This window comes from Odontesthes bonariensis, chromosome 10, assembly GCF_027942865.1.
Source record: "Odontesthes bonariensis isolate fOdoBon6 chromosome 10, fOdoBon6.hap1, whole genome shotgun sequence".
Lineage (NCBI taxonomy): Eukaryota > Metazoa > Chordata > Actinopteri > Atheriniformes > Atherinopsidae > Odontesthes > Odontesthes bonariensis.
In genome coordinates this window covers 28,849,546-28,874,453 of record NC_134515.1, presented here as the reverse complement: position 1 = coordinate 28,874,453, position 24,908 = coordinate 28,849,546, and the positions used below count along the sequence as shown (strand labels likewise).

Here is a 24,908-nt window from a genome sequence, read left to right as displayed (position 1 = left end):
AGGCTCTGACTTCAAAATGACTCTCAAACGGGAAACTTTCATATCAGCAAGAGTCACTGCTTCTTATATGAAGAGAGGTGCCAATGGGGAGTCAGTCTGACGCAGCTTTCTCTGCGAAGCAGGGCTTTTCAAAGTGTGGGGTGCCAGGCCACCTTCAGGAGCCACAGTGTAAATCAAACTGTCTCTGTCCAGTCAAATGTGGAGACACACGACACACGCTCTTGACTTTAATTTCAAGAGCGTGTGTCGTGTGTGTGTGTGTGTGTGTGTATATATATATATATATATATATATATATATATATATATATATGAGAGCCATTTATACATATTATTCATGAGCACACTATAAAAAGAACCCCCTAAAAGGTAATTTGGCATACATTTAATGGCACCAAATTCCTAAAATGTTAATGTCTCAAACTGTAGCTCAAAACCTACTATTAAAGTCCATTTCAACATTATATTCTACATTTTCAGGCCTGGAAGCCCCAAAAAGAAGTGAAAAAGGAATAAAAGTTGAAGTTTGCTGTACGTTTTCTTTCACGTTAAATGGTTTTTATACAATATTAACGCTCTGAATAGTTCAAATTTGACTATTACATTACTGAAACCTGTGCAGATTTCCCCATCTGTTATACAGAAATCCGCTTTGTGCAGTCAGTAGTTTCAAAGTTTAGAGATGAACGGCACCGGGGAGACGACCACAGTGTCAGATCACCTGTAACCAATTCTCTCTGGATCCATTATTTCAGAGTGCATGGATGCTTCTATACTCAGTGCAGAAAAGGTTTTTATGGCTTCAACTTGTGTAAGTTAACATCTTGGTGAGCATGCATTAACCAGTTGTTATACACATCATCTATATTACAGCAGACAATAATATAATGTACCAACAATATCTGCTAACTGTGGCAAGTAAACATGATTCTAAGCAGCTTCCATTTACTTTTGAGTCTCTACTCACAGAAACACGTGTAACATTTTGGAGATGTTTAGTGTTAAGTAAAGTAAACATCTAATTTCCAAGTTGGTTATATAAAAGTATGTGTTTAAATAACCCCTGATATTTGAATGCAACTAGACAGAAGTGTGTGGTGAGCTTACAGCTAAGATAACGGTTCAGATAATGAGCACCTGAACCAAAACTGAATATATATATCCTTTTGTGTCCGGCAGCAGCTAGTTCACCACTCCAGAGATCACAGTTAAAAACCTTCAAACGGTGGGTGACATACATGTTCAGGGTTGTTAACGGAAGAGACGTGTGGAGTCAACATTTACAGTCAGTAACCTCTAAAGTTCCCCTTTATATTACACTTCTCCTGTGTAGTATGTTCACAGTCAGTTGCAGATAATCTGATAAACAGATTTCAATTTCCACTGATTCTAACACAGAAAGTACCAGCAAGCGTCTGGCCATCACAAAGTCACAAATCTGAGATGCCGCGAAATAAAAAGTGGATCCTATCAGATACTCTCGGCGTCTCCTGCGTCAATAAATGTTGGGACAGTCAGTGTAACTCCGGTCAAAGTATCCACCTGTGTACAGCCAATCCTCAGCTCCTGTATGAGGGTTCGTTCCGAGCTGGAACCACCTGAAGAGAGATGAGACGCACGGGAGCTGCTTTTAATGACGGGGTTACGAGACATGCTACACCATGGCAGCAGTAACCATTATGGTCCAAGAGGCTTTCAGTTAAAGCTGAAATTAAGGAATTTAAAAGGCCCTATCAGACATATTACTTGCATCTGTATAAATCTCTCAGTGGAAACACATGTAGAGCGTTTTGTTCTCTCCATCACCTCACAGTAAGTAGGCGGCCACACCTATGACTACATATGCAAATCTGTAGATGCAGGAGGCCTATCAAAGCAGCTCAGTCTGATGTGGGTCTAAGCAAAAAAAAAACATAGAGGGATTGGCTCACTTTTGGAGGCAGCCCGTAGTGGCCATTTAGGGACTGTAGTTCTTGAGAACTGTTTTATGGATAAATTTAGACAAGGAATAGGCCCAATGAACGGAAACTTTCTCTGGATCAATTTCTATTACATGTAATTTATTAAATATAATTATAGTCATAGAGCTTTGACAAACAAAAAAGGTTTGTAAGCAGCCCCATCAACACTTGCCTGTTGGACCAGTCCTCCTCGTCCTGGGAGCGTTCCCTCCGTGCAGCTCTCTGTTTTTCCTCTAAGCGCTCTTTCTCTACACTAGCTAAATCTAAAAAAAACAAAAAAACAACAACAACAAAAGAATTAAACAAAACTCATGCACAAATACATGAATCAGCCTTTGGAGGACCATGTGAGGGATCTCGATGAGGGGAAAAAAAAAGAAAAAAAAACCTTCCCTAATGTTTACGTGAGCCTGGTGTTACCTATGTCACCGTTCTCCATGGCTCTGATGTCAGGCCTCATCCGGCAGTCTGTCGACGCCAGCAGTCTCTCCATGCCGGGCTCCAGCTCGTTTAGTGTCACGGCAAAGCTGGTGAAGTTATACATCTATGAAGAGAGACATACAGCACGAGATACAGGAGAAATGAACATCTTTAATCGTGCAGCGAGTTGTTCGAGAAATGCCGAGATTCAAAAGTGGACGATGCTTTGCCCTACTGTAGCAGCACATGCAGATTCTACATCCATCAGTCGCTGTAATCATTTGGGTACAGAACATCCATACTTTTTGGGGCTTTTTTTTGGCCAGGCGGTGTAATACTCCAGATATTCCCAGCTATGACAGATTTCTTAAGAAGAGCTCTCTCCTCGTACACACCAGTTGTTTTTCCTTACTTGAATTCTACTGAATTACAAGCTGCCACCCTCTGGCGCCACTATTCAGTCTACTTGTTTTTGCTGTCGGACAGTCTATCAAAAGATTGGTTAAAATTTGCTTTGCTTGAAAATGAAAGTGCTGTGCCCTTAAAGCTGAGCGAAGCCCCTTTAGTTGTGTAAAAATGCTGAGATGCTAACAGTAACCTACGTACTCTTTAACAAAGTGTTTGTGAATCATCACCTGTGCTGAGTGAGCGGGCCGTGGCGTTATCCTCCACAATAAGGCACTTCCTGGAATCACAGTCACGGTCTCTTGAACTTCAGGCATCTCATCAGTCTCCTCCCCTTCACAGCTATGCTCCTACACACACACACACACACACACACACACACGCGCACACACACACACACACACACACACACACACGTCCAGATAAATAACTCCACCACATGTGGACTGATCTCAAGCCAACTGTACACACAGTCCAGTGCAAACAGGTGATTCACAGAACTACAGTTACCACAAGTTCAACACGTTTCTCAAGCAACATCGCATGTCATTGCAAGGCATCATGGATTAGTGCTGGCAATGATCTAATCATACACTACACTCTGAACAGAACTAGACAACAGCAGTAGCACACTACAGATACCAAATGCACTTTTACCTTACCTGTTACTAATGCCACTGCATGTTATTGTGAAAGGAAAAGATACCATTTGAGAGAAGAGTTTCAGTCACATGTAAAACAGGTTGAAGACAAACGTGTGAGCACACCGAGCGGCATTTCATCTCAGCGGACGATCACATGCGAGTCACAGCGGAATCCCCCGAAGCGTCTCTCACCTGCTTCAGCTTCTTCGAGTCGCCTCCCGCCTTCTTGTCCGCCTTCTTGTACCCTTCCCAAAGCTTGGGGTCGATGCCGTACATGCACTCCGTCCACTTCCCATAGATCACTTGCCGCTTCTTCTTACTGCTTCAACCACATCGAATTCAGCTCAGAGAAAGCTCCACCAATCCATCCAATCACTTGTTTTGACAGTGCTGTCGTGTTCGAGCGCTCACCTTTTGTCTTGGATGTGTCCCTCCACTTTGTGTAGGTCCTTTCCAAACATCCCACACGGTTTAAAGTTCAAAATGCACTTGTCTCCCGTGCTAAAAGGAAATTCTATATGAGTACTCAATAATGACTCGTCAAAGCAGCTTTCGGGTTTCTGTGAGGGATCAGTTATCATACCTGTGGTTGACGATTTCCACCGTTCCATACTGTTCAATCCAGAGTTTTCCCAGGATGATGTTATGCACGCAGCACATTGGATTTGTCCACGTGTACGCTTCTTTGTGTCTGTGGCAAAATCACAGCGTCTTCAAGGGGTAGTCTCATATGACGGGAAATATCCACATATGCACGACTAACCGTAGCATTCTCATGTTTGTATAAAAATGCAGGGCTGCATGTGCAAGATCAACCTCTGATCAACTAATCAACACCAATTTGTTTAATCACAACAAAAACAGCACAACATACACAATCAGCAGGGATTATTGTGACCTTTATGCTAAGCTAACTGTAAGCTACGAAGCAAAGAGAGTGCAGACACCCGCACTACTGGATGAAACTCTTTTTACACAAACTAGCTATATGCTAGCTTTCTAAAAGCAAGAAAAAAAGGAGACCCATTACACCTGACATTGAGTTTAGTTTGAGCATCAGTTTTTTTTTCCAATTTCTGGTCTGTCGTGTTTGATGTCACAAACGTGCGAGAAGTTTAGTAGACAGTACAAAGCAGCAAGGAAAAAGAGGCTAAACACTCACTTTAATAACTCCAGCGTCATGGTGCCTTTAGGCTCTGCCTCCACGCTTTTGCCCCAGAACTTAAGCTTTGGGTAGATGGAGCCATGAAACTCAAACTCCTGCTTCAAAGACTGGGCGTGGAAGGCACTGATCGGGGGGTGGTGGCTCACCTGCTCTGAGATCAATCTGTATCCCTCGTCCTCTCTTGGTGGGGGGTGGGGGTGAAAAACAAATGTTTAAAAAAAACCTTGACTAAGACTAGAAAAACAAATTTTGTCACCAAAGCGCACACGTCTTCTCAGACATTACCTTGTGAGTTCATACGTTTCCCCTAGTAAAGGATTGAATGGCTTTCCAGTTCTTTCCCACTGAGATGCTACGGCGGAAACGGCGAACGCAGCAACAACCTTTGACAGAGGCAAAACATTAAATCAGAGTAGTTTGTCTTTTTTTTTGTCCCTGCAAGCAAAAACACCAAATATTCCATCACTCCTTCTTAAATGTGTGGCTTTCCTTGGTCTCACTTGATGATAAAAAGTTATTTTTGCTTGTTTCTCTAAATGTTTGGGTAGAAATTAGAACAAAGCTTGCACACGCAGAAAAAATTTCTTTCTAGAGCAAAAGAAAAAAAAAGAAAAAAGAGATCTGAAAATGGTGACTTGGCATCCATGCGTCATCTCTACCTGCATGCGTTCTATGGAGTCAGGCAAGCTGCAAGCTTTGTGGATGAGGTGAGTGTGTTCCATGTACTCCGAGATTCTCTGGAGAAAGCTCAGCGGCTCGTTAAACACAACCGGCATCGCTATTTTGGACAGCTCCTGTAACACCACAACAGAGGAACCGACATTTTAATCCTGAATAATGAGAAAACCAAATGGCTTTCCATGAACAACACACACATCACGGCACTTAATGTTAGAGAGAAAAGGGAAGCAACGTACGCCTTATTTCTAACTGTTAACAATATCAAGACAATCTATAAAGTAACAGAATTTTCTTGCAGTAAACAATCAATAAGGTTGCGTTAACCGACTAAAGATTCCAGAAGTGATCTTGATTCCAATCACGTCTGGTTTTAGAGGAGAGCCACCAGTGGGCCTGAAAATCGTGCCCATGCAATGCTGGTTTGTAACCTGGTTCTCTGTGTAAAGCGATGTCTTTGGATTCTCTTCATCTTTTTTAATGATATCAAGTCTTGCAAATCATGAAATCCCCAAATGCTTCACAATTTTACATGGAGAAACATTCTTCTTAAAACACAAGAAACATTTGCTCATGCAGTGTTTCAGGCAGGCAAACCTCCCCGTCTCTACCATTCACCCAGCATTCCATCACTTTTCCAGTTGTTTTGTTTGTTTTGGTTTGTTAACCCTGTCCAGCTTTTGAATGTGCTACTTGTATCAAATTCCAAAGGACTTTTTACACAGCTTTTTTTAGAAAATGGGACTGTAGAGCATCAGTTGTGAAATGGGAGGCGCCGTATTCTCACACATTGACGAGGAAGCAAGCGGGACTCACCATGCCGATGCATTTCTTCAGTATACTCCACACACTAAAATTATTCCTGGAGATCATTTCAGCGGGCAGGCTTTTCCTGGGACACAATGGGATCAAATGAGATTAAAAGGCTTTTATCTTGAAGCTGCACATAAATGAGCGATCAAACAACAAAGTGTGTTCAGACAGAGGCTTCTTCAGCTCCGCCGCAACAAAAGGACGTTACAGGAGGTCATCCCTGCCCACAGCAATAACTATTTTACTATAATATTGATATTAACCAATTTGATTCTTTCAGCTGGAAAAAGAATTTTCCATTTTTGGGATTAGTAAAGTATCACACGATTCAAATCAATCAAAATCAGACTAAATGTTTGACAAAGCTGAAAAGATGACTGACACGACACCCGCAGTATCTCCAGAAGCTTTACATTGCTTTTACTCCACAGCTAAAGCTTGTGAGTGCATGCATGACGGAAGCTTCAGACCACTTACCCAAAGATGAAACAAATCTATGGGCACACACACATGCATACGCAGAGCACACACTGTGCCCAGCATGCGCAGCTACTGCATTCCTCAGGAATCATGTCACTGAACAAATGTAGTTAATGAATCTTAAATGAGAATGTCTTTAAAAAAAAAAAAAAAAAACTACTCAGTGAACAAATCCAGCTACTCTTCTTCTTTTTAATCAACTTCAACCATTTGAGAGAGTTTCTCCATTTGTTCACTGTTGTCGTCCCTCGCTATAAATCTCTTTTCAGAAAGAAATGGGTTCAGGGGGGGGGGGGGGGGGGCTTTACCACTCAGGTATCTCTGTTGCTTTTGTGGCTGGCTAAGAGGCCGTTGAAACTCCTGCACGGCAGCCTTCCAGAGAGAAATGTAAGAAAAGGTCTGCACCAGACACCTTGCAGGGTTCTGGCAAAGTTTTTTCCTCTCCGTGTAAGTTTGCTAGCAGGTAATTATCTAGAAATTTCGGTGTGCGCGCCGATAGCGGTTGCTGCTGTCCGAATGTGGGGTGCTCTTTGCACGTGTGTTAATATTTCAGGTGCATGCAGAGTCACCACGAACAGAGAAACTTGATATTAACCAATTTGATTCTTTCAGCTGGAAAAATATTTTTTTTTTGTTTACCTTAATATGTGGTAAACAAAACACTGTCATTCCAGTAGCATACTTTTACATCAGGTCCTGCCTCCTGTTCACTATGCATTTCCAGGTGTGTGAGCTGGGAGAAGTCCACACATTTCTCTGTGTTAATGAGTTAAAACACCTACAAAGATCACAGCCTTCTTCAGAAACTGGCAGCAGGTTTGGGAGATGATTTTCAGGCCCTAATCAATTCGAAAGGACCCAACTCGCTCATCCATCCCTCCCTCCCTTCCTTGCATTGTCTTGAATTTGCCATTTTTATTATCTTTATTTTTTTTTTACTACCCTGATGACTATTTGCATTAAAAACTATGACAATCTGGCAGTGACGTCTCAGGATAGCAATATTTTCAAAGCGTGCCACACCCATGTGAAAGGATTTTAAAGTTTCTTGTTTTTTGGTGTCAGTTTAATGTAATTTTTGGCTCAATTCTCTGGAATAGTATTCATGAACAGATCCCCACCCTTGTCACAAACACATATCAAGAGAAAATGACATACAATAAAAACATGCCTGTTTATGATTATAAGTCCAAGTAACATTCATAAGGATGACACTCACCTGCGCTCCCACGTTCCGTTCTCCTGTGTGGCGCTGCCATCAGTCACCTGCTTGCTGTCAAACACCAGGGCATCTTTGAAACTGACCTCACAGGAATCATCAGACTCCAACCCTGATCGGAATGAGAGAGCGCCCAGTCAAAATGTTTACACTTATCCACTCGGGTACAAGAGGCCTTTGTCTGTCGGGCTCACCTGTCTCTGCGTCGAAAAATTCCTCCTCGCTGTTCATACTGAGCAGAGAAAGTAACTAAACGTTACTAAAAAACTGTCATGTTTCCAATATCGGACCCGTCTTCACGCATCCCAACCTGCCAAACACGCCACCTGCAACACGGAGAGCTCGTTACACCACGCCAGAGACCTTCCTCTGCTCGGTAAAGCCAAACACTATCCAGAACATGTTATGACTAAAACAACAACGGCTTGCTGGCTCGGTGTCAGCCACTCTGCTCCTCAGAGACCCTCGGCTATCAGTTAGCTCTCTGAGTGGCTAGCTAGCCGTTAGCATCGCTGCTCCAGTGAGTTCAAACGTCAGCTGGAGCAGTGATGAGCTAATGACATCAGCACAGTCACTGACAGACCCACAGGGACACTGACATAAACCTTAACACACAATTAAATTAAGTGTACCTGTGAGTTAAAGTCAAAGTAGCCTCAAGTAACATAAACAATCGAAAAGTGCAGTGTCTCTGAAGCCTGGCGGAAGTGGGCGGCAAGGACACCGTGACTGACAAGCTCGTCAGCCAACCAGATCGCAGCCAGGAGAGGCCCAGAAATGGAAGGCAAAGAGCAGATGTTGAGCTATTTTCAACACACATCCAATAATGTGACATTAAAAAGGCAACACATGACTCCACCTCAGGCTGGATGGGCGTGACTCCTCATATCTGAGGAGTATTAATGGAATTAACGGTCCATTATTATTTACTCTGAACTTTAACCTATTATAGGCCATTTCCAATTTAATGAGTAAACACCAAATGTTGCATATGCTCATTTAGGAGATACCAGAGTATCTTTCAGTAAATATAAGACCGATACTATATTACATATCACATTTCTAAAAAAAATTAGTGTAAAACATGAAGTGATTAGTGAGTCAACTGTTGGGTATATATCCCACACTTCCAATGACACGCAATGACTTTCTAATAGAGTTACTATTTAATTTGGATTAATAAATATCAGTCTCGTAAAAAAACCTTTAAAAAATAAATCAGCGTGTGCGGCCATATATAAATCAGTGTGCGTTTTCCTCTTCCTCACAAGAGCATGCAATGAGATTCTATAATGATGTTATAAAATTAGATGGAGATAGAGGTGGGATGTTTATTTAATGGTTATTACAGGTTTGACAACCACCAATAAATGTTTTATTTAGTAGGCATTAAAAGCCCATGTGCCACCCTCTGTGTGCCTTTATGAGAGCAGCGTGCTCCTCAACACCCCCCCTCCCGGTGTCTTTTGTGCTGGTTCTTGGCTTTTTTTTTCTGGGATGGATGTCTGACGGACAGCATATTAAGCAATCACACGCCCCCCTGCGTGCCCACAACGCTTACTTTCGTGTCCAATGAGTGGGCAGAGTTTAAGGCTCATGACGTGGTGTGGTATGATGGCCGTGAAGCGAAATGATCCAGTTTTTAAATAAAGTCTGTGTAAGATGTTCGACACTCCGAGTGACTGATTTAATCTGTTTTATCTGATGTGGCTGTACAGTATTTGACAGGTAATCTGGATTCATCGCCGTGTGTTGGCTGATCAATGTTAAGGAGAGGGAGGGGGAAAAAAACGACTTCACTGAAGAAGCCAGATGAAATCCACACGGTGGCAGCTTTACACTTGTGATCCAGTTCATGTGGGACACCTGAGCACCAGAGCAATTATTTCATGTTCTAAGACAAGTTTAAAGAAAACAAAACACTTTTATAAAAGGTTTGGATGGCACGTTAAGAATCACAAAGCTCCATTGATTTTTTTAAATTTATTTTATATTTTATTCTATTCTATTTGCTTGTTTTTACTCCTTTAATTGTTTTCATATCTTTACTGTATGCTGCTGCAACAAAACAATTTCCCAAATTGGGATTAATAAAGTATCTATCTATCTATCTATCTATCTATCTATCTATCTATCTATCTATCTATCTATCTATCTATCTATCTATCTATCAACAAGGCTGATTTATGATATTTAATCAGTAATGATGTATAAAATTGTCATTAATAAGATATAATTTCCAATTGTTATCAAGTTTAAATTAGAGTCAAGCAATAGGCTACAATAATCATTGAGTGTTGAATTGTTTTATTTAATTTATTTTTTAAATTTTTCCAAACACTTTTCTCTCTCCTACATTAATCTAATCTAATATGACGGAGAATGTGAGATAGTGTACTTGGTTGTTGATTTTGAGACTTTAATTGGGGGAAATATCTTTTAATGACCTTGATAAATCCTATGTCGTTTACAGTGTTCTTTTTGTTTAAGTCACACAATTAGACACGTTTACACATAATTTCAGTTGTGGATCACCATGATATTTAACATGTGAGAGGGTCTTATTTTGGACACGGTAACCGGAAGTCAGCTGCCTTAGTGTGACAGATTTCTGTCTCAGGGCTGAGGAAAAGTTTTAGTCCTCAAGATGCAGAGCAGTTAGTCGGACCTCCGCAAACAGCTGTGAATCTCGGACCTAATTAAGTGTGCAAATATTTAGCTCATATTGATTTAGAAAGCCAAAGTCCTGTTTCAAAAGTGAACCGAAAGAAAGAACAAACAAAAAATGAACAAAGACGGTGATAAGAGCGCAAAGAGTGCGCTCCGCAGCCAGAAGCAACCCAAGACGCACCAGCAGGTTTCGGTCCGGAAAAAGAAGAAGGATCCGTCCTCCAAAGATGCCCAAAGTGTGTCCGCTTTTAAGGACGCACAGTCAGATCAGTGGGACTCTGCTGTGGACGGGAAACCATCTGCAAAGCGAGAGGGGAAAGTGTCTTTGAGTGGGAGCCCCAGCGTGCAGAGGAAGCTGTCGGACGCCAGCAACGCCTCAGAGGACCTGAGCAAAGACTCCGGCTGTCTGTCTGGGAAACTGTCCTCCTCGGACAGCAGCTCAGAAATATCCGACTGCACCTCGGAGGGCAACAAGCACGACTCACCGAGCAGCGTTAACGAGTTAAGCTGGATAGACGGCAGAGCTTATGTGAGACCGGACAGCGAGGGGCCAGGCGACGGCAAACCGTGCGTAAAAGCAGCGGGAGATACCTGCGCTCTCCAGCCGGATGCTGCCGCAGGGGGCCTCAGTTTGTTCAAGTCCGCGGGGCCGTTTATGGATTTCATGATGGGGGAGACAACCGAGGATCTTGTCAGGGAAGTGGAGGATTTGAGGTCAGAGAACGAATATCTGAAAGTAAGTTTCCTCTAATTGAATTAATCCAGTTAGTCAGTTTGTAATTTTAATTCGGTTTGCATGATATCCGTGTGGAATGTGTTTGAATTGCTCAATTTTAGTTGCTTACGTATGAGATCTCTCAGAGCATGTGAGTGCTTTGACTCTCCACTCTGGAGCCGATTTTCCGTAGGTGCTTAGGCCATGCCAGTCTATTAGCTTCTAAGGAGACGCTCTCATGCAAGAATCAAAAGTCACGAGTGACCTACATTTTTGTCAGAAACATTTCCCGTAGGAAAGTGTTTATCAAAAGAGTAAAAGCAGTTGCACGAATTAACCTCCTCAAAGCTTACTGTAAGTTCATAAACTTAGACTGAGCCGATGATTAGATGATGAACTTTCACAATCACCTAATGAGACTACCTGTGTCCTTCATGATGGATGGGTTTGTTCTGTTTGTTCCAGAGTTTTTTTTAGTTAGGCTCACGTTGAGGGGGATGATATGAATTGGAAGTAATAATTTAGATATGACATACAATCAAAATGGAAAAGAAAGCCTCTTTTAAAAAGATTTTATGTAAAAGAATACAGTGACAAAAAACAACAACATTCTGGTCCTTATCAGGTGTTAAAATGAAGTGCAAAACCTCGGATGAATGGCAACATGGCATATGTGTCATTGTTTATTGAACAAAAACTAAGGCAAAATGTAGAATCGGGGTGTGATTGACAAAGAACACGACCTTTATTGACAATAACTTGAAGTCATTATTTTGGGTTTGAAGTTATGAGTCTCACATCTTTGTAGTTGGAATTTTGGCCCAATCCTCACAGCTCTTTGAAGTTCCCAACTTTGTATTTCAGTCAAGTTAAGGTCCGGACTGTAACTGGGTCATTGCATCACCTTAATTCTGTTCTTTTTCAGACATTCTGTTGTAGATTTGCTTCTGTGTTTGGGATCATTGTCCTGTTGCATGACCCAATTTCAGCCAAGCTTTAGCTGATGGCCTCACATTTGAATCTAGAATACTTTGGTATACAGAGGAGTTCATGGTGGACTCAATGACTGCAAGGTGCCCAGGTTGTTTGACTGCAAAACAAGCCCAAATCATCAGCCCTCCACCACCATGCTTGACCGTTTGTATGGGCTGTTTGTGCTGATATGCTGTGTTTGGTTTTCTCTAGATGTGATGCTGTGCATTTTGACCAAAGTTTGTCCAAAGGCCATTGTTGCAGACGCCTTGTGAAAGGCAAACTTGCTGGGACGTCGACTTATGGAAATATCTACTATTTTGAATGCTTTCCGTGTGTGAATAATCTTTCTGACTGTTGAATGATGGACTCCCAATAGTTTGGGAATTGCCTTATAACCAGATTGATGGGCAGCAACAATTGCTTCTCTTAGATATTGCTGATGTCTTTCCTCCTTGACATAGTGTTAAGACTCATCTGAATGCTCCTGACCAGAAAATTGGCACAATCTCACACCTGCCGATGATAAGTTAATCAAGTGCATTTGATTTTCAGCTCCTGGCTGCCACTTAATCTCATAATTCCTATCTAAGCAGGAAGGGTGGACTTAGTTTTTCACACACTGCTTCTGAATTCTGGCCTAGTTTATCTGAAATTATGTTTATGATGTTGCTGTTCATATGAAATTGTATTTAGCTCTTTTCAAGACCTGGTAATAACCAGATATCTTGATACATAAAACCTTAGAACTGGACAAGAGAGTACATTCTTTCTCACATGACTGGTGCTGCAATGGATATAAATAGAGACCAAGAAAATACTGAACACAATATTCATTAGAACCCTAATGACTGAGAATGGTTTTAACTGAAGTATATGTCTGTGGGACACATTAGATTTAACACAGGACATTTGGGACTCGACCCAAACCACACTGAACTAACATTAACTAACTGCATTCAATCTTAATTGCTTTATATTTCCAGCTTCAGTTTCAAGTGAATACAGTAGTCACTGGTGGGTAAATAATGAAAACCAGATTTTTCCCCAGCAAAACACCTCCTTTCCTGGATTTAATATTTGCACTTGTGGTGTTGTCGCTGCAGGATGAGGTGGATGAGCTCCGTTGTGAGATGCTGGAAATGCGTGACATGTTCCAGGAGGAGGAGGTGTACCAGCTGCAGGAGCTGCGGCTGCAGCTGGAGCAGGCCAACAAGACGTGTCGCATCCTGCAGTACCGCCTCCGCAAGGCCGAGCGCCGCAGCATTCGAGTGGCTCAGACTGGGCAGGTGGACGGTGAGCTAGTCAGGAGCCTGGAGCACGACATCAAGGTCAGAAAAGAAAAAAAACACAGTAAAATTTCCTTTTGCCTCTGAATGAATCACGTCTATTCCCGTTTCAAACATGTGAGCAAACATTTGGTGCAGCACCGCAAACCTACTCTCACTTCAGAGCATGAAATAGTTATAGTCTTGCTCATATGCAATGGAGCACTGTAATCAGTTGACTGTACCCTGATTAACGGCTGTTTAAAGTACTCCCTGCTGTTTGCTGGTACCACAAACATGTCATTACACTGAAATGTCTTCATCATGCATCCTGTTTATATTTTTGTCATACTGTAGTGTACTTATGTGGTGAGTTGCTCATTATGACTACAAAAAGACAGAAAAGGGTAATATTTACCAGAAACATGGTGGTCCAGTCACTGTTGAACGTTGGCAGCCAGGCTGAGTTTCTCTGAATCTGGGCAGGGTGCGTGTGGTGTAGGATTCCTGACAGCCTCACTCTTGCCCATTTCCACGCACTCGTTTGGTAAATTCCTGTCACAAGAATTTCCTTGTAAAGTCTGTAAGCACCAGCCAAACCCAGCTGCTGTAGAGAACATGTTCGACTCACTCAAAAAAAATAACGTTGATGAGTGGAACCAGCACTTTTCTTTACTGGAACTATGATTACCAGCTTTTTGCTCTGCACGCAGGTTGCAAAGAGCGTGTCCCTCCGCCTGTACACCGAGCTGGAGGAGGTGCAGAAGAAGAATTCCCAGCTGGAGTGGGAAAACGAGGCGCTGCGCGAGAAGACACAGCAGCTGGACGTGGCTAAGCAGGTCTTACAGACCGAGGTGGAAAAAGCCAGAGAGGTGAGGATTTTACATTTAGTCCTCCATCAGCTGGTCAGTTAGTTTAAATGATTGTTACATCACAATGCAGTCCCTAAAAATTAATTAAAAAAGGTCAACTAAGCAGATAAGACGAAAATATTACACTCTGTTGGTTGTTTAAAGAGGAAAATGATCCAATATTATAAACCTTTGCTTTCTGTATCTGATGTGACCTCCATTTGCAGCAATAACTGCAGTTAAATGTTGCCCAGTAACTGATGATTAGTCCTGCACATCAGCTCAGAGGAATTTAAACCCATTCCTTCTTAGCAGCTTCAGCTCTGGGATGTTTGGAAGTTTCCTCACATGAACCTCTTCCTAAACCTATCTAATGGATTACGGTCAGAATTTTTACATACCCATTCCAAGACAATAACTTTTGTCATCTTTAACCATTTTTTGTTCTGTTTAGTCTCATCCGACTACAAAGCCTTTCTCCCGGCGGCCCTACCACACACACATTAACATCCGCCAATGTGAGAGAGGCCTCTAATTGCTCGCAAGTTTTTCTGTTTTTTTTTTTCTGATCTCATGGACAATTACATCTGGACCACTTCTATGGAGGGAGAAAATTGTCTTGAATTTCCTCCATCTGTACACAATCTGTCTGAATCTGGACCGGCACAGTTCAAACTCTGAGATGGTTTTCCAGCCCAATGAGCATCAACATCAATCTTTTTCTGAGGTCCCCAGAAATCTCTTTGTGTCACGACACGCTTCCACAAACATGTGTTGCGAAGCTCAGACTTTTGATAGACTGCTGTTCTTTTAATAAAACACAGCCACCACTTACACCTCACTGTCCTCCCGCTGATTGAAAACACTTTATTGTTGGTGTAGATTCCCAGTCATCCAGGTCATGGTAATTTGAAGTGCTTGAATAAAAGACGACTTCTTCTCTTGGTTTTTTAAGATGTCGCATCCAAAATTCTTTTTTTTTTCTTTAGAAGCAGTTGTTCTCAAGAACTGAGTCTAATCTCATTTTCAAATTAACTGCCAATCCTCGAAATTCAGACTTTTGATACTTACTGATATGTGTGTAATATTGGATAAATTAAGTGGTTTTTAAGGCTTCTGAAAAGGAGAGTATTATAGAGTATAGAGGACTTATATGGAAAGTAACTAATAAATGAGTGTATTGGGTCCAGATATAAAGCCTGAACATTGATGGAAACACAAGCTTCCACCAGACAACCTTCATTAACCTCCATCTCTCTGCTACGGCACCCTCCTCCCATTCCCAAGCACAGCTGCACCCATCCAGCCAGCTGTCCCTCTCATCCCTGTGTCACCCCGATGTCAGGCGACACACGACCCTGGTGTGGATCAGTGATATGAGAGGAGGGCTCGGCCGGCAGCTGCCTGGTGCCGGGGCTGGGTGAAGCAGCCTGGTATGCCGAGTCCTGAACTGCAGGCGCAGCTGATATCATCGGCTGAGAAGACAGAAAAAAAAGGCAGAGAGGCTGCAAGAGATTACAAAAATAGATTCTCACGCGCTTTCTGCCTTTCTGCTTGCATTAAGCTTGGCTAAATCTGGATCAGCGCGTATTATGGTATTCACAAAGGCAACACACTGACCTACAAACATCACTGAACAGGCTTTTATCAAAAGGCCACCACTCCCTGACACTGACTGGACTTCCAATCCACCTTTTATTCTCATGACTCCTTCAGCCACCTGGAAGAAGCATTGTGCTCTCTGAGGACATGTGTTCAGTTTAATCCAGGATTCTGTGCTTTGGCTTGAGCTCAGTCTGGTCCACTCATGTGAGACAGCTGCTAGTCCCTTTGATCCCAACAGGGAAATCTACTTAGCTCATCTAATCTAGGAGCACAAAACACAGTGCAGAAAGATGTGAAGGAGACTGTGTCAGAGACTGTTTGTGACCCGGTTTGTAGGAGTCAAGTGGAAACGTGAGACCGTCAGGTCAAAGTAGGGTCGCACAGACCAGAACAATAACACAATTCTACTGAAGACCGGTGATGAAAAGTCTAACGCGGCACACAAACCACAGCAATCTTTGACTTGAAGAGGCCGCAGCATTTGTTTCTGTCCTCATCTATCAGTAATATCACATGTCAGCTCACAGTCTACAGTTTCTGCGGAGCCTCCAGGCCCACTGACACTGATGTGAAAACCCTCATTGTGTCTTTTACCTATTAGCCTGACTATAAAGATCTCTATTATTAACCCATCCTGTTTAGTGTTAACGAGGGAGACGATGCTTCCAGACAGTAGCTTACATTCCACTCATTCTCAGAATAACAAGTAAAGCAATTCATGAGGATAAAGGGAGAGCTCAGAGGAGAGAACATTTTCTGCATATCTGAAAGTAACTTTTAAGGACTTGCCAGACATTTTGGCTTTTGTGTTGAGAATCAGATGAGAAGATCAAACAGCAAAGCAAGACCTTTCTATACGTGGTGTCTGAACAATATTTTAACCATATATGATTTTCTTAAAATGGCTCCACTGTCTTGTGAGATCTGTTTTTCTCCTTACTAAGACCGTGTATCCATTGCTTGCTTAATCAAACTCTTGTTTTTATTACTCAGAACTCTCTGAAGAAGAGAAGCATCAGATCAACAGTCAGTAAGGCAGAGAGGAGGCTTTCTCAGCAGATGGAGGTTTGAAATATTTCATCCTCTTTAAATGCAGTGTTTTTAAATCTCTTGTGCTTATGACTGTTGTCATTGTTGTCTGTTTGCCAAAAGGATGACAGCGCCGATCTCAAGTGCCAACTCCACTTTGCCAAAGAGGAATTAGCTCTAATGTGCACGAAGCTCACCAAGTTGGTGTCAGAAAGTGAGGCCATGCGTGAGGAGCTGGCCAAATACCAGCGAGCCTATGGCGACGTAAATGGCGCACAATCACCTGAAGGCAAACAAAACTCTGTCCATTCCCGGGAAACGGAGGTCAAAGTTCACCTGAAACTGGTGGAGGAGGAGGCCATGCTCCTGAGCCGCCGCATCGTAGAACTCGAGGTGGAGAACCGCGGGCTGCGAGCAGAAATGAGCGACCTCAGAGAAAAAGCTGGAGTAGGAGGAGGAGGTGGGGCAGAGGAAGATGTTTTGGATGAAAATCTGTCCACAGCGGTGAAGGATGAACAGGGCAATTTGAAAATGGGACCTGAGATGTACCAGCAGCATCAGAGCGAAGAGTCAGACGAAGGAAAAGGCGATGCTGAGAGATCTTTGCCCTGCAACCAGCCGCCGACTGACAGGATAATTACTGCATGCCACATAACTCGAGAGGGTCCCGTAGGTGGTGAGTGGGACCCTTCAGACAGTCATGAGGGTGATGACAACAAAATACTTGACAAAGGACTGAAAAGAATGACAGTCAAAGACTACGAGACTCTTCGTGCTCTCAGAGACCATTCCTGCATTTTGACTTCAGCCATTCAGCTCCTGACCGCAGCACCCAGAAATGGCCACAGCTCACCTTCCTCGTGTGCCTTGATCTCTCCGACAGACCTGAACTCAAATGGTAGGGCACAAGGGTCTTTAAACGAGGCATTGGAGCTTTTGCAAGCCATGCTGGTGGCCTTCATTGGAAGGCTAGAGATGCTACTAAGAGGAGAAGATGAATGCCAAAGCTCCATTCATGATGAGAGGTATGCCTGGGATTCCTACATTTCCTCCTTTCTCTGCGCAAACCATGAAATCATCAAAGAGTCACAGATTAAACAGGAGTGTATAGAGGACCTCTGCGCTACAGAGGTGAAGCAGGAAGCAAAACAATCAAGACAAGGAGATGTCATGGGCAGCAGCAAGGATTCGAAAATGCGGCTGTCTTTGCAGATTCTCCGGATCCTCCATCAGTGGAGTAAAGTTAAAGGACCTGACCTGGAAGGAACAGAGGTACAGTGAAAGATCTTACAGTTAATGTTGCATTTTTAAAGCCAAATATATTCTTCAAAAGCTTGAACATGTAAATACATTTGGAATTTTTTTACTCAGGGCAGAGACAAAACCCTGTCCGTGCTGCTGGGGTTGTTGCACGACCTCAGTGCAGAGCTGCGAGACGAGAGCGAGGTCAAGGCCGATCCAGGCGGGGCACTCAAGGTAAGGATGCCAACTTGAGTCCCCCACTGTGTTTGAGGTCGTGTGACACAGTGGGAAGCCCTTCAGATGATCTCTGTTCCTGGCCACAAGTCCTGATAGTTCAACAGGCATCATGAGAGAAATCCATTCCAGAGTATTTAGGCTAATCTCTCGTAGGGGCCGCAGCCAAACATGTTCAAATCTATCGCCTGAATTCACTCAACTGATTCTCAGTGTTGCCCAGACCCTGTCCTCTAAATTCACCACTTCTGTATGATAGTTTCCACCTGCTTGGGCAAATGCAAAGAAGAAACGTTTTAATGCACATCATGTATGACTCAAGATTGGCTTTGGAAGGCCTGTATTTTATTAGTTTTTTTACTTGTTGCTTTTCCTTCTTAGTCCACAGACCAGTCTGTAATCATTCTTTTCCTCACAGGAGCATTTAGTTTGCTGCAATTAAAGACTCCACGGCCACGCCAGCAGCTTTTTGGGGCAGTACTTCAGCTTTAGAAATGCGGAATTATGAGGAATTATGAGTTTTTGAACAGTCAAAGTCCAGTTACTAATTACTGGCTGCACTACATACACTGATTAGCACAGAGAGAATCAAGGAAACAAACAAATTCAGATGCCTCACATCAGCCAGAGACCCTTAATCAACTGTGATTTCAACCTAAATCAGTTGTAGGGATATTACATTGTTTACGACGTATTTTCAGTCACATGTAGTAGAAGTGAGACAAATGGGAAAAGGTGACATGTTAATGATTTACGAAGCTCACTATTCCAACATCTGTGAGTCAGTTACTATTGTTTTGACTACATTTTTTTCTCTCTTGGCTCAGCGTGTTTTTCGAGATGGACGATACTGTGAAAACAGGTCAGTGTTTTCCACAAACTGTTTGCCCCATTTGCTAAAGACAATGATAAAAGCCACAACTCATTTACCTCCTGGTCTTCCCACAAAATCTGCAGCTCAAAGGGAAACCAATCGAGTCGGCTGTTTTCTCCATGTGGCTCCAGAAAGAAGAACTGGTGCTATCTGAGCCAGGAGGCTTCCCAGCTGGACCGAGAGGACCCCATTAAGACGTGGGACCATCTAATCATGCCGCTCAGCTTCCCTGATCTTGACTTTGAGCAGATGTCCCAGAAAAGAAGCAACACTGCCCCAGAGAAGTCAGCCGTCCGCATCTACTACAGCCCCCCGTCAGCCCGCAGAGTCCTGCTGGTCCAGATGAAGTGCAGCCCCGTCACAGACAGAGAATCTGTGGACACCTCCTCTCCTTGGTGCACACCGCCAACCTCCTTCTCTCAGCTCTGCCTGGGCTCGTCTGCCAACCTGAGCGACGACATGAAGGAAATGACGGCCGGCTGGAGGCAGACAGTTCGCAGCAGTTCACAGAGGGGGAGAGCAGCGGGCCGCTGGGTGGACGTGGCCTGCTCGGGTACTCAGACCCACACGAAGCCGCAGATGGTGAGCGTCGGCCAGCAGACAGATGGGACGGTGAAAAGCAGCCCTTCCAGAGTCCCGAGTTCCTCCCTGGTCTCTGCCCGTTCTCAGCACATCTCCACCTCTCTGGATGGGATAGCAGGTCGAATGGAGAGGCACAGATTTTCCACCTCCTCCCCTAAACTGTACCGCAGACATTCTTCTCTCCCGTCACCCACCAGTTTGAGCTCCATCTCCTCCTCCTCCGGGTCCACCACCAGAGATCGAGCTCCTTGGAGCCCACCGCACCAAAACTACTCCGGCATCGCGTGGGCTCGACAAAGAAGTCCCAGATCAGGTGGAGGACAGAACAACGGCTCCACAAGCAGCGCCAAGCCGCCCAGCAAATCTGCCGCCACTAACCGCTGTGGCTTGGTGACAGAGTTCCTGCGCAGGGTGAGCGGCCGGACAGACAAGGCAGCACAGGGGTCAGATCAGAAGGCGAAGAGCGGCCCCAAGAACCTGGAACGCATTCCAGCGAGGCCTCAAGCTGCTGCGCTGCACAGGAACGACAGCGTGACCAGGATCGTCAACCAGAGGTTCATGAAGCAGAGGGAGGAGGCCAGTCGAGCTCAGAGAGAGGAGAAAGGGAGCAGCCTGAGCCCGAGAGTCAGACACAGTCCAAGTACCGTCACATCAGAGGTGAGTGACAGAAACCACGGCATCATACATCAGCATGTCTCTGGCTCTTTATATCTGAGTGAGAGGGGGGCTCATTTGTTGTAATGAATATAGAGGCCCCCAACCCTCCAGACCCACACACACCCACAGACATGCAAACCAGAAAGGAAAATAATTCACCTAAAATGACCAAACATGGTGAATCTCCAGGGTCCACAGCTGCTAGGATGGAAACAGTCTGGTTATGTGTACTTGAAAAGGTAGCTGAAATAATCTGCACATTAAACAGAACTCACGGAAACCTCAACAGTTACTTAAAAAACAGTTTGTTTTCTGACATAATCAATAAATAAATTTCAAATCTTAACAAATGAAGAAGAGTCAGGGCTCGGAGTAAATAAGCTGTGCTGCAGCGGCGCGCGTTGATGACATCATCTCAGTAGATGTGTGTGTAGAAAGCTTCCTATAAAGCCTGATTCTTACTCGGCGCAACCGCGCAACTGTTCTGGCTCGAGAACCATTAATGACGTCATCGAAAGCGCCAGCCCCTTCACAGTTCCTTCAGCTCATAAGCGCAGATTGCGCCGAGTATGCGTCACATTTGCAGTTCTCTCCAGACCAGCGGGCGTCACTGTTGAGGAAACAAGCTGAAGAACCGGACGAAGAAAAGCATACGAAGAAAGCATACACAATGCCACCTGTGGTGTCACGTCAGCAGAGGCTGGCACATCTGATGCGGAATGAATTTACTCTGGGTGTAGAACTGTATATGTATCTCAGAGCTAAGCGGCTGCGGCAAAAACAGAAGAGAAGGTGGAATGTTCGTCCTTTGCAACAAGACGAACTTTGTCAAACGTTGTCCCAGTGTAACTTCATAGACGTTTCATACAGATGTTTGTAGAGGCGCATCCTCTCGGTCACCGCGGTCTCTGCAGTGTTCATGTTTCCTTTCTCTTGGTCAGCTATTTCCGGTTGAGCTCGTGCGAAGTCAGAAAAAAAGTTGTGTGCGCGCCCTTGCGACGCGCGAGGATTTTTTAGCTTGCGACGGGGGGCGTGGCGGAATTTTGGGTCAGGTGACCGTTTGCGCCATTTGCGACCAGCTAGTAAGAATGGATCAAAGCGAGGTTGCGCCGAGTAAGAATCAGGCTTAAGCCCCCGATAGCCCCAAAACCAACAGCACAGCAGCTCTGAACTAACAGTGCAATAGTACGCGTTCATTCATTCATTCGTCCAAAGGTATTGGTGAAATAAAGAAATAATGCCTTATTTAGAGGCTGTATTGTCAATGCCCTGTTCTCTCCCGTTATATGAACATACACGGATCTCGAGTAATCTAAATATCTTCCAAAGGACGCCGCCTTTCACCAAACTGTTATCGGTGAGTAGATGAACGTATTTTATGCTAGAAATAAGGTCCAGGTTTAAAAAAAAAAAAAAAAAACTTCCCCTTTAAAGCGAACACGATTATGTGAGATTTAAAATTGAACACGAGCCCTCATAATGCATTGAATAGCTGATTGCTGAGCTGTTTGGTAAATGGACAGAAAAATCCATCCATTTTTCTGTACCCGTTTAATCCAACTCGGGCTGGAGCCCATCTCAGCTGCCACCGGGCGGGAGGCTGAAAGGAAAAATAATGTGCAAAATTCCTGGTCGTTTTCCAGTTATCAAAATGGTCATTTTTGGACTAAACTTCAAAGTGCAAAGTGACAACTCAGGACAATCTGACTCTGGATCAGAAGGAGGAGTGACGAGAAGACTTTACCTTGTTGTCTTTTTTCTGTTATTTAAAAGACTGAATTGACACGAAATAGGATCAATCAAATAAGACTAAATAAATTGTATTAATGAAAACATGAAAATAGAAGTAAGGATGAATAAAAACAACTTTCCATCCAGCTGCTGGAAATAAGTGCCTCTGCTCTCTCTGACAGGAAGGAAACTACGACTGCAGCTCCAGCAGCACGTTGACCTTCTGCTTTGCTCGTCCGTCTCGCTCCGGCGCGAGACAAACGTCAGTCCCGGGCAAACTCCAGCGCCACAGATACTCGCCGCCGGTGAGCGTGGCTGCAGACTCCAACTGTGGCTGAAAGGGAAGAGAAACGGGAGCTTTTACACTTTGTGACAAAGCAGCTGAGAACACTCAGACAAAAGGATGAACTTCATTGACTTTGTGTACATTCGTCTTTAAATGTAGATCTAGCTTTACGGGGGATGTTTTTTGGGGGGTGTGAGTAAATCTTTGGTGTCTTTTGGTGCAATTCAAATGACTCATCCACTTTTACAGGTGAGTGTAGTCTTTATTTCAGTTTCTCGTGATTCAATTTGTATTATCTTGATGGTGTTTTGGAAATATTAGCGCTCTTTCACTCAATAAAAGTCTATTCAGACGCACAATTTGGAGTTTTGTTTATTTATTTATTTATTTTTTAAATCTATGTATGTCTCAACTTTCCAGCCACGCTGTAAACGTCAGCAGGACTTCCTGCAAGCGTCAGATACTTGTTTACTTTTCAGGTTGTGCTCTTCTGCAAGACACAGCTGCTGGCGGTTACATCACACGCTCAAAAGAAAGATAAAGTAAATGCCAAGTAGTTAATAGGATGAGAGATCGTCACCGGTCAGAAGAATGAGCCCCCTCCTGAACTGTTGAACACTTGACCTGCATGAATCAGAAAAGAAACAACCGGCCCAGCCTCTGTGTCTTTGTCAATTACATGAAAATGTGTATTGATTCTTATTTATTTAATTTTCTTTACTCTTTTAATGCTCCATCAGACATGAGCTCAGGTTTTCCACGAGCAGATCAACTTAAACACTGGTCTCCTCACTTGGCAGACAGTCAGCTGTTGTGAAGGACAGAGGGAAGGGAGGCACACAATCACACGGGGTCATATTTCTGCTCCCCACACGAGTTCAACTTCTACTGTTACATACAAAGCACTTTATGATGTGGGCTACCTCCCAGTGGAGAGCTTGGTTACACAAAGCCTGGGAAGCGGGAGCATAAATACACAAAACAGACCATTACAGAATGTAACAAAAAGGCGTTTGCTTCTGGCAAATACTTGGAAAATACTAAATACTTGCCGTGCATAAAACAGTTAGATGTCCAGCTTAATGAGTGAAAGGAGTTTCCATATAGTGAGGGTGGTAGACTCCAGCCCGATCTGAGGATTGAAGTGATCTGAGTGAAGTTGCAGTACTGAGTCTCACCTGTGGGAGCGCTGCATTCGAAGCTCTGCGGTTTGAGACAGCTTGACCTTCTTTGGTCTCCACTCTTTGATGCCAAACACCAACAGTGCCGGAAGTGCCTCTGGTAAAGTTCAGCTGATGGGTAGTTTTGCTTTTGGAAGTGAATCACAGATGGAGTCAGTTTTCTCACGGTTCGACTCTTATAACTTCGAAGCTGATCAGCGGTTCGTTGACGGCCTGAAGGCTTTAAACAAGTCCGACGGCAGCACGGAAGAGACCGAGCTGCTGAACCTGAAACTGTTCTTTTATAACAGGTGAAAACAGCCCGGCTCCTGGTTTATTAGTATATCCAGGTTTGCCTGTGTAGCTACACAGTAGAAACACTTTGTTATACGTAAAAGCCATTTATATGGAGTTATTTTAGGAAGAAATATAACGTGCTATTATCAGGGAGAATTAAACTTTATGAGAATAAAGCGGTTTGCATCTTTTCATCAAAATTAGGAAAAACGATGGAGCAAAAAGCAGCTATTCAGATTTGAAAACTCGTCAGCCTCTCTGTCTGTCTGTCTGTCTGTAGGTTTGTTGAAGCCATCGACCGGAGCAGCTACAAACAGCGGAACTCTTCCCCTCATCACGCTGTTGAGCAGCGGGACCAGAGGACGCCTTCACACTCGGATTCCGATGCCAACGAAAATCCGACGACAGAAACACACGCACACCCGGAGACGGCGCAGCTTTCCTTCGCAGAGGTGATGCGGCTGGTTCGGGAAGGAAAGGAAGTTCCCGGAGTGACAAAACTGGACATACAACCCAGCAACCAGAGCCCCACTTCTTCTCAGATGCAGCGGCCTCTGAAACCCTGGGAATCTTAAGAAAGATGAAGAGCACCACTCGAACACATACACAAATGTCTTTTCGGAAGACAAGTGACATCGTGGTGCCACAGCTCGCCGGAGGATTACTGACCTGTGGACTTGAAAGGGGAGAGAGAATAACTGCCTCACTTTCTCACGTGGGTGGTATAAATAAAGATGAATTCACTCAAAAATACATCTTCACCTTGTAGTCTTAGTTGGAGCTAAGCTCTTCTTTGACTGTTTAAGTTAAGTGAAGCTGAGAAAATACTGCCGACCCTCAACTCTTGCACGTGCAAGGGCGCGCGCACGGCTGCAGACACCACAGCAGAGGGACAAAGGGGATTCCTGAACTTTTATTTTGCGTCCTCTTTGTTTGTAATTTTTAAACGGT

The 24,908-nt window shown here is 43.8% G+C and overlaps 2 protein-coding genes across 2 annotated transcripts; one reads left to right on the top strand and one right to left on the bottom strand.

Moving 5' to 3' along the window:
* Positions 1 to 1,033: 1,033 nt before the first annotated feature.
* Positions 1,034 to 8,505, bottom strand: LOC142389911 (oxysterol-binding protein-related protein 2-like). The gene is made up of 14 exons (XM_075475148.1): positions 8,417 to 8,505; positions 7,979 to 8,110; positions 7,785 to 7,896; positions 6,089 to 6,164; positions 5,254 to 5,388; positions 4,880 to 4,977; positions 4,592 to 4,774; positions 4,013 to 4,120; positions 3,841 to 3,930; positions 3,622 to 3,748; positions 3,016 to 3,135; positions 2,381 to 2,504; positions 2,133 to 2,223; positions 1,034 to 1,597 (listed from the first exon to the last, which is right to left on the bottom strand). Exons 2-14 carry the CDS (start codon positions 8,013 to 8,015, stop codon positions 1,495 to 1,497), a joined length of 1,404 nt encoding a protein of 467 aa, XP_075331263.1. The 5' UTR covers positions 8,016 to 8,110; positions 8,417 to 8,505; the 3' UTR covers positions 1,034 to 1,494.
* A 1,922-nt stretch (positions 8,506 to 10,427) lies between these two features.
* Positions 10,428 to 22,826, top strand: LOC142389910 (uncharacterized). Its single transcript, XM_075475146.1, has 9 exons — positions 10,428 to 11,190; positions 13,248 to 13,472; positions 14,123 to 14,281; positions 16,859 to 16,930; positions 17,018 to 18,166; positions 18,266 to 18,370; positions 19,198 to 19,232; positions 19,328 to 20,483; positions 22,397 to 22,826. The coding sequence occupies exons 1-9, from the start codon at positions 10,570 to 10,572 to the stop codon at positions 22,550 to 22,552; spliced, it is 3,678 nt and encodes a 1,225-aa protein (XP_075331261.1). The 5' UTR covers positions 10,428 to 10,569; the 3' UTR covers positions 22,553 to 22,826.
* Positions 22,827 to 24,908: the final 2,082 nt, after the last annotated feature.

Coding starts and splice junctions, on each gene's coding strand:
- LOC142389911 (XM_075475148.1), bottom strand. CDS start 8,015: ATGAACAGCGAGGAGGAATTTTTCGACGCAGAGACAG. Junction 5,389..6,088: donor TGAAGAAATGCATCGGCATG/GTGAGTCCCGCT, acceptor GTGGTGTTACAG/GAGCTGTCCAAAATAGCGAT. Junction 4,121..4,591: donor ATGACGCTGGAGTTATTAAA/GTGAGTGTTTAG, acceptor ATTTTGCCACAG/ACACAAAGAAGCGTACACGT.
- LOC142389910 (XM_075475146.1), top strand. CDS start 10,570: ATGAACAAAGACGGTGATAAGAGCGCAAAGAGTGCGCTCCGCAGCCAG. Junction 19,233..19,327: donor GGACGATACTGTGAAAACAG/GTCAGTGTTTTC, acceptor CAAAATCTGCAG/CTCAAAGGGAAACCAATCGA. Junction 20,484..22,396: donor CAAGTACCGTCACATCAGAG/GTGAGTGACAGA, acceptor TCTCTCTGACAG/GAAGGAAACTACGACTGCAG.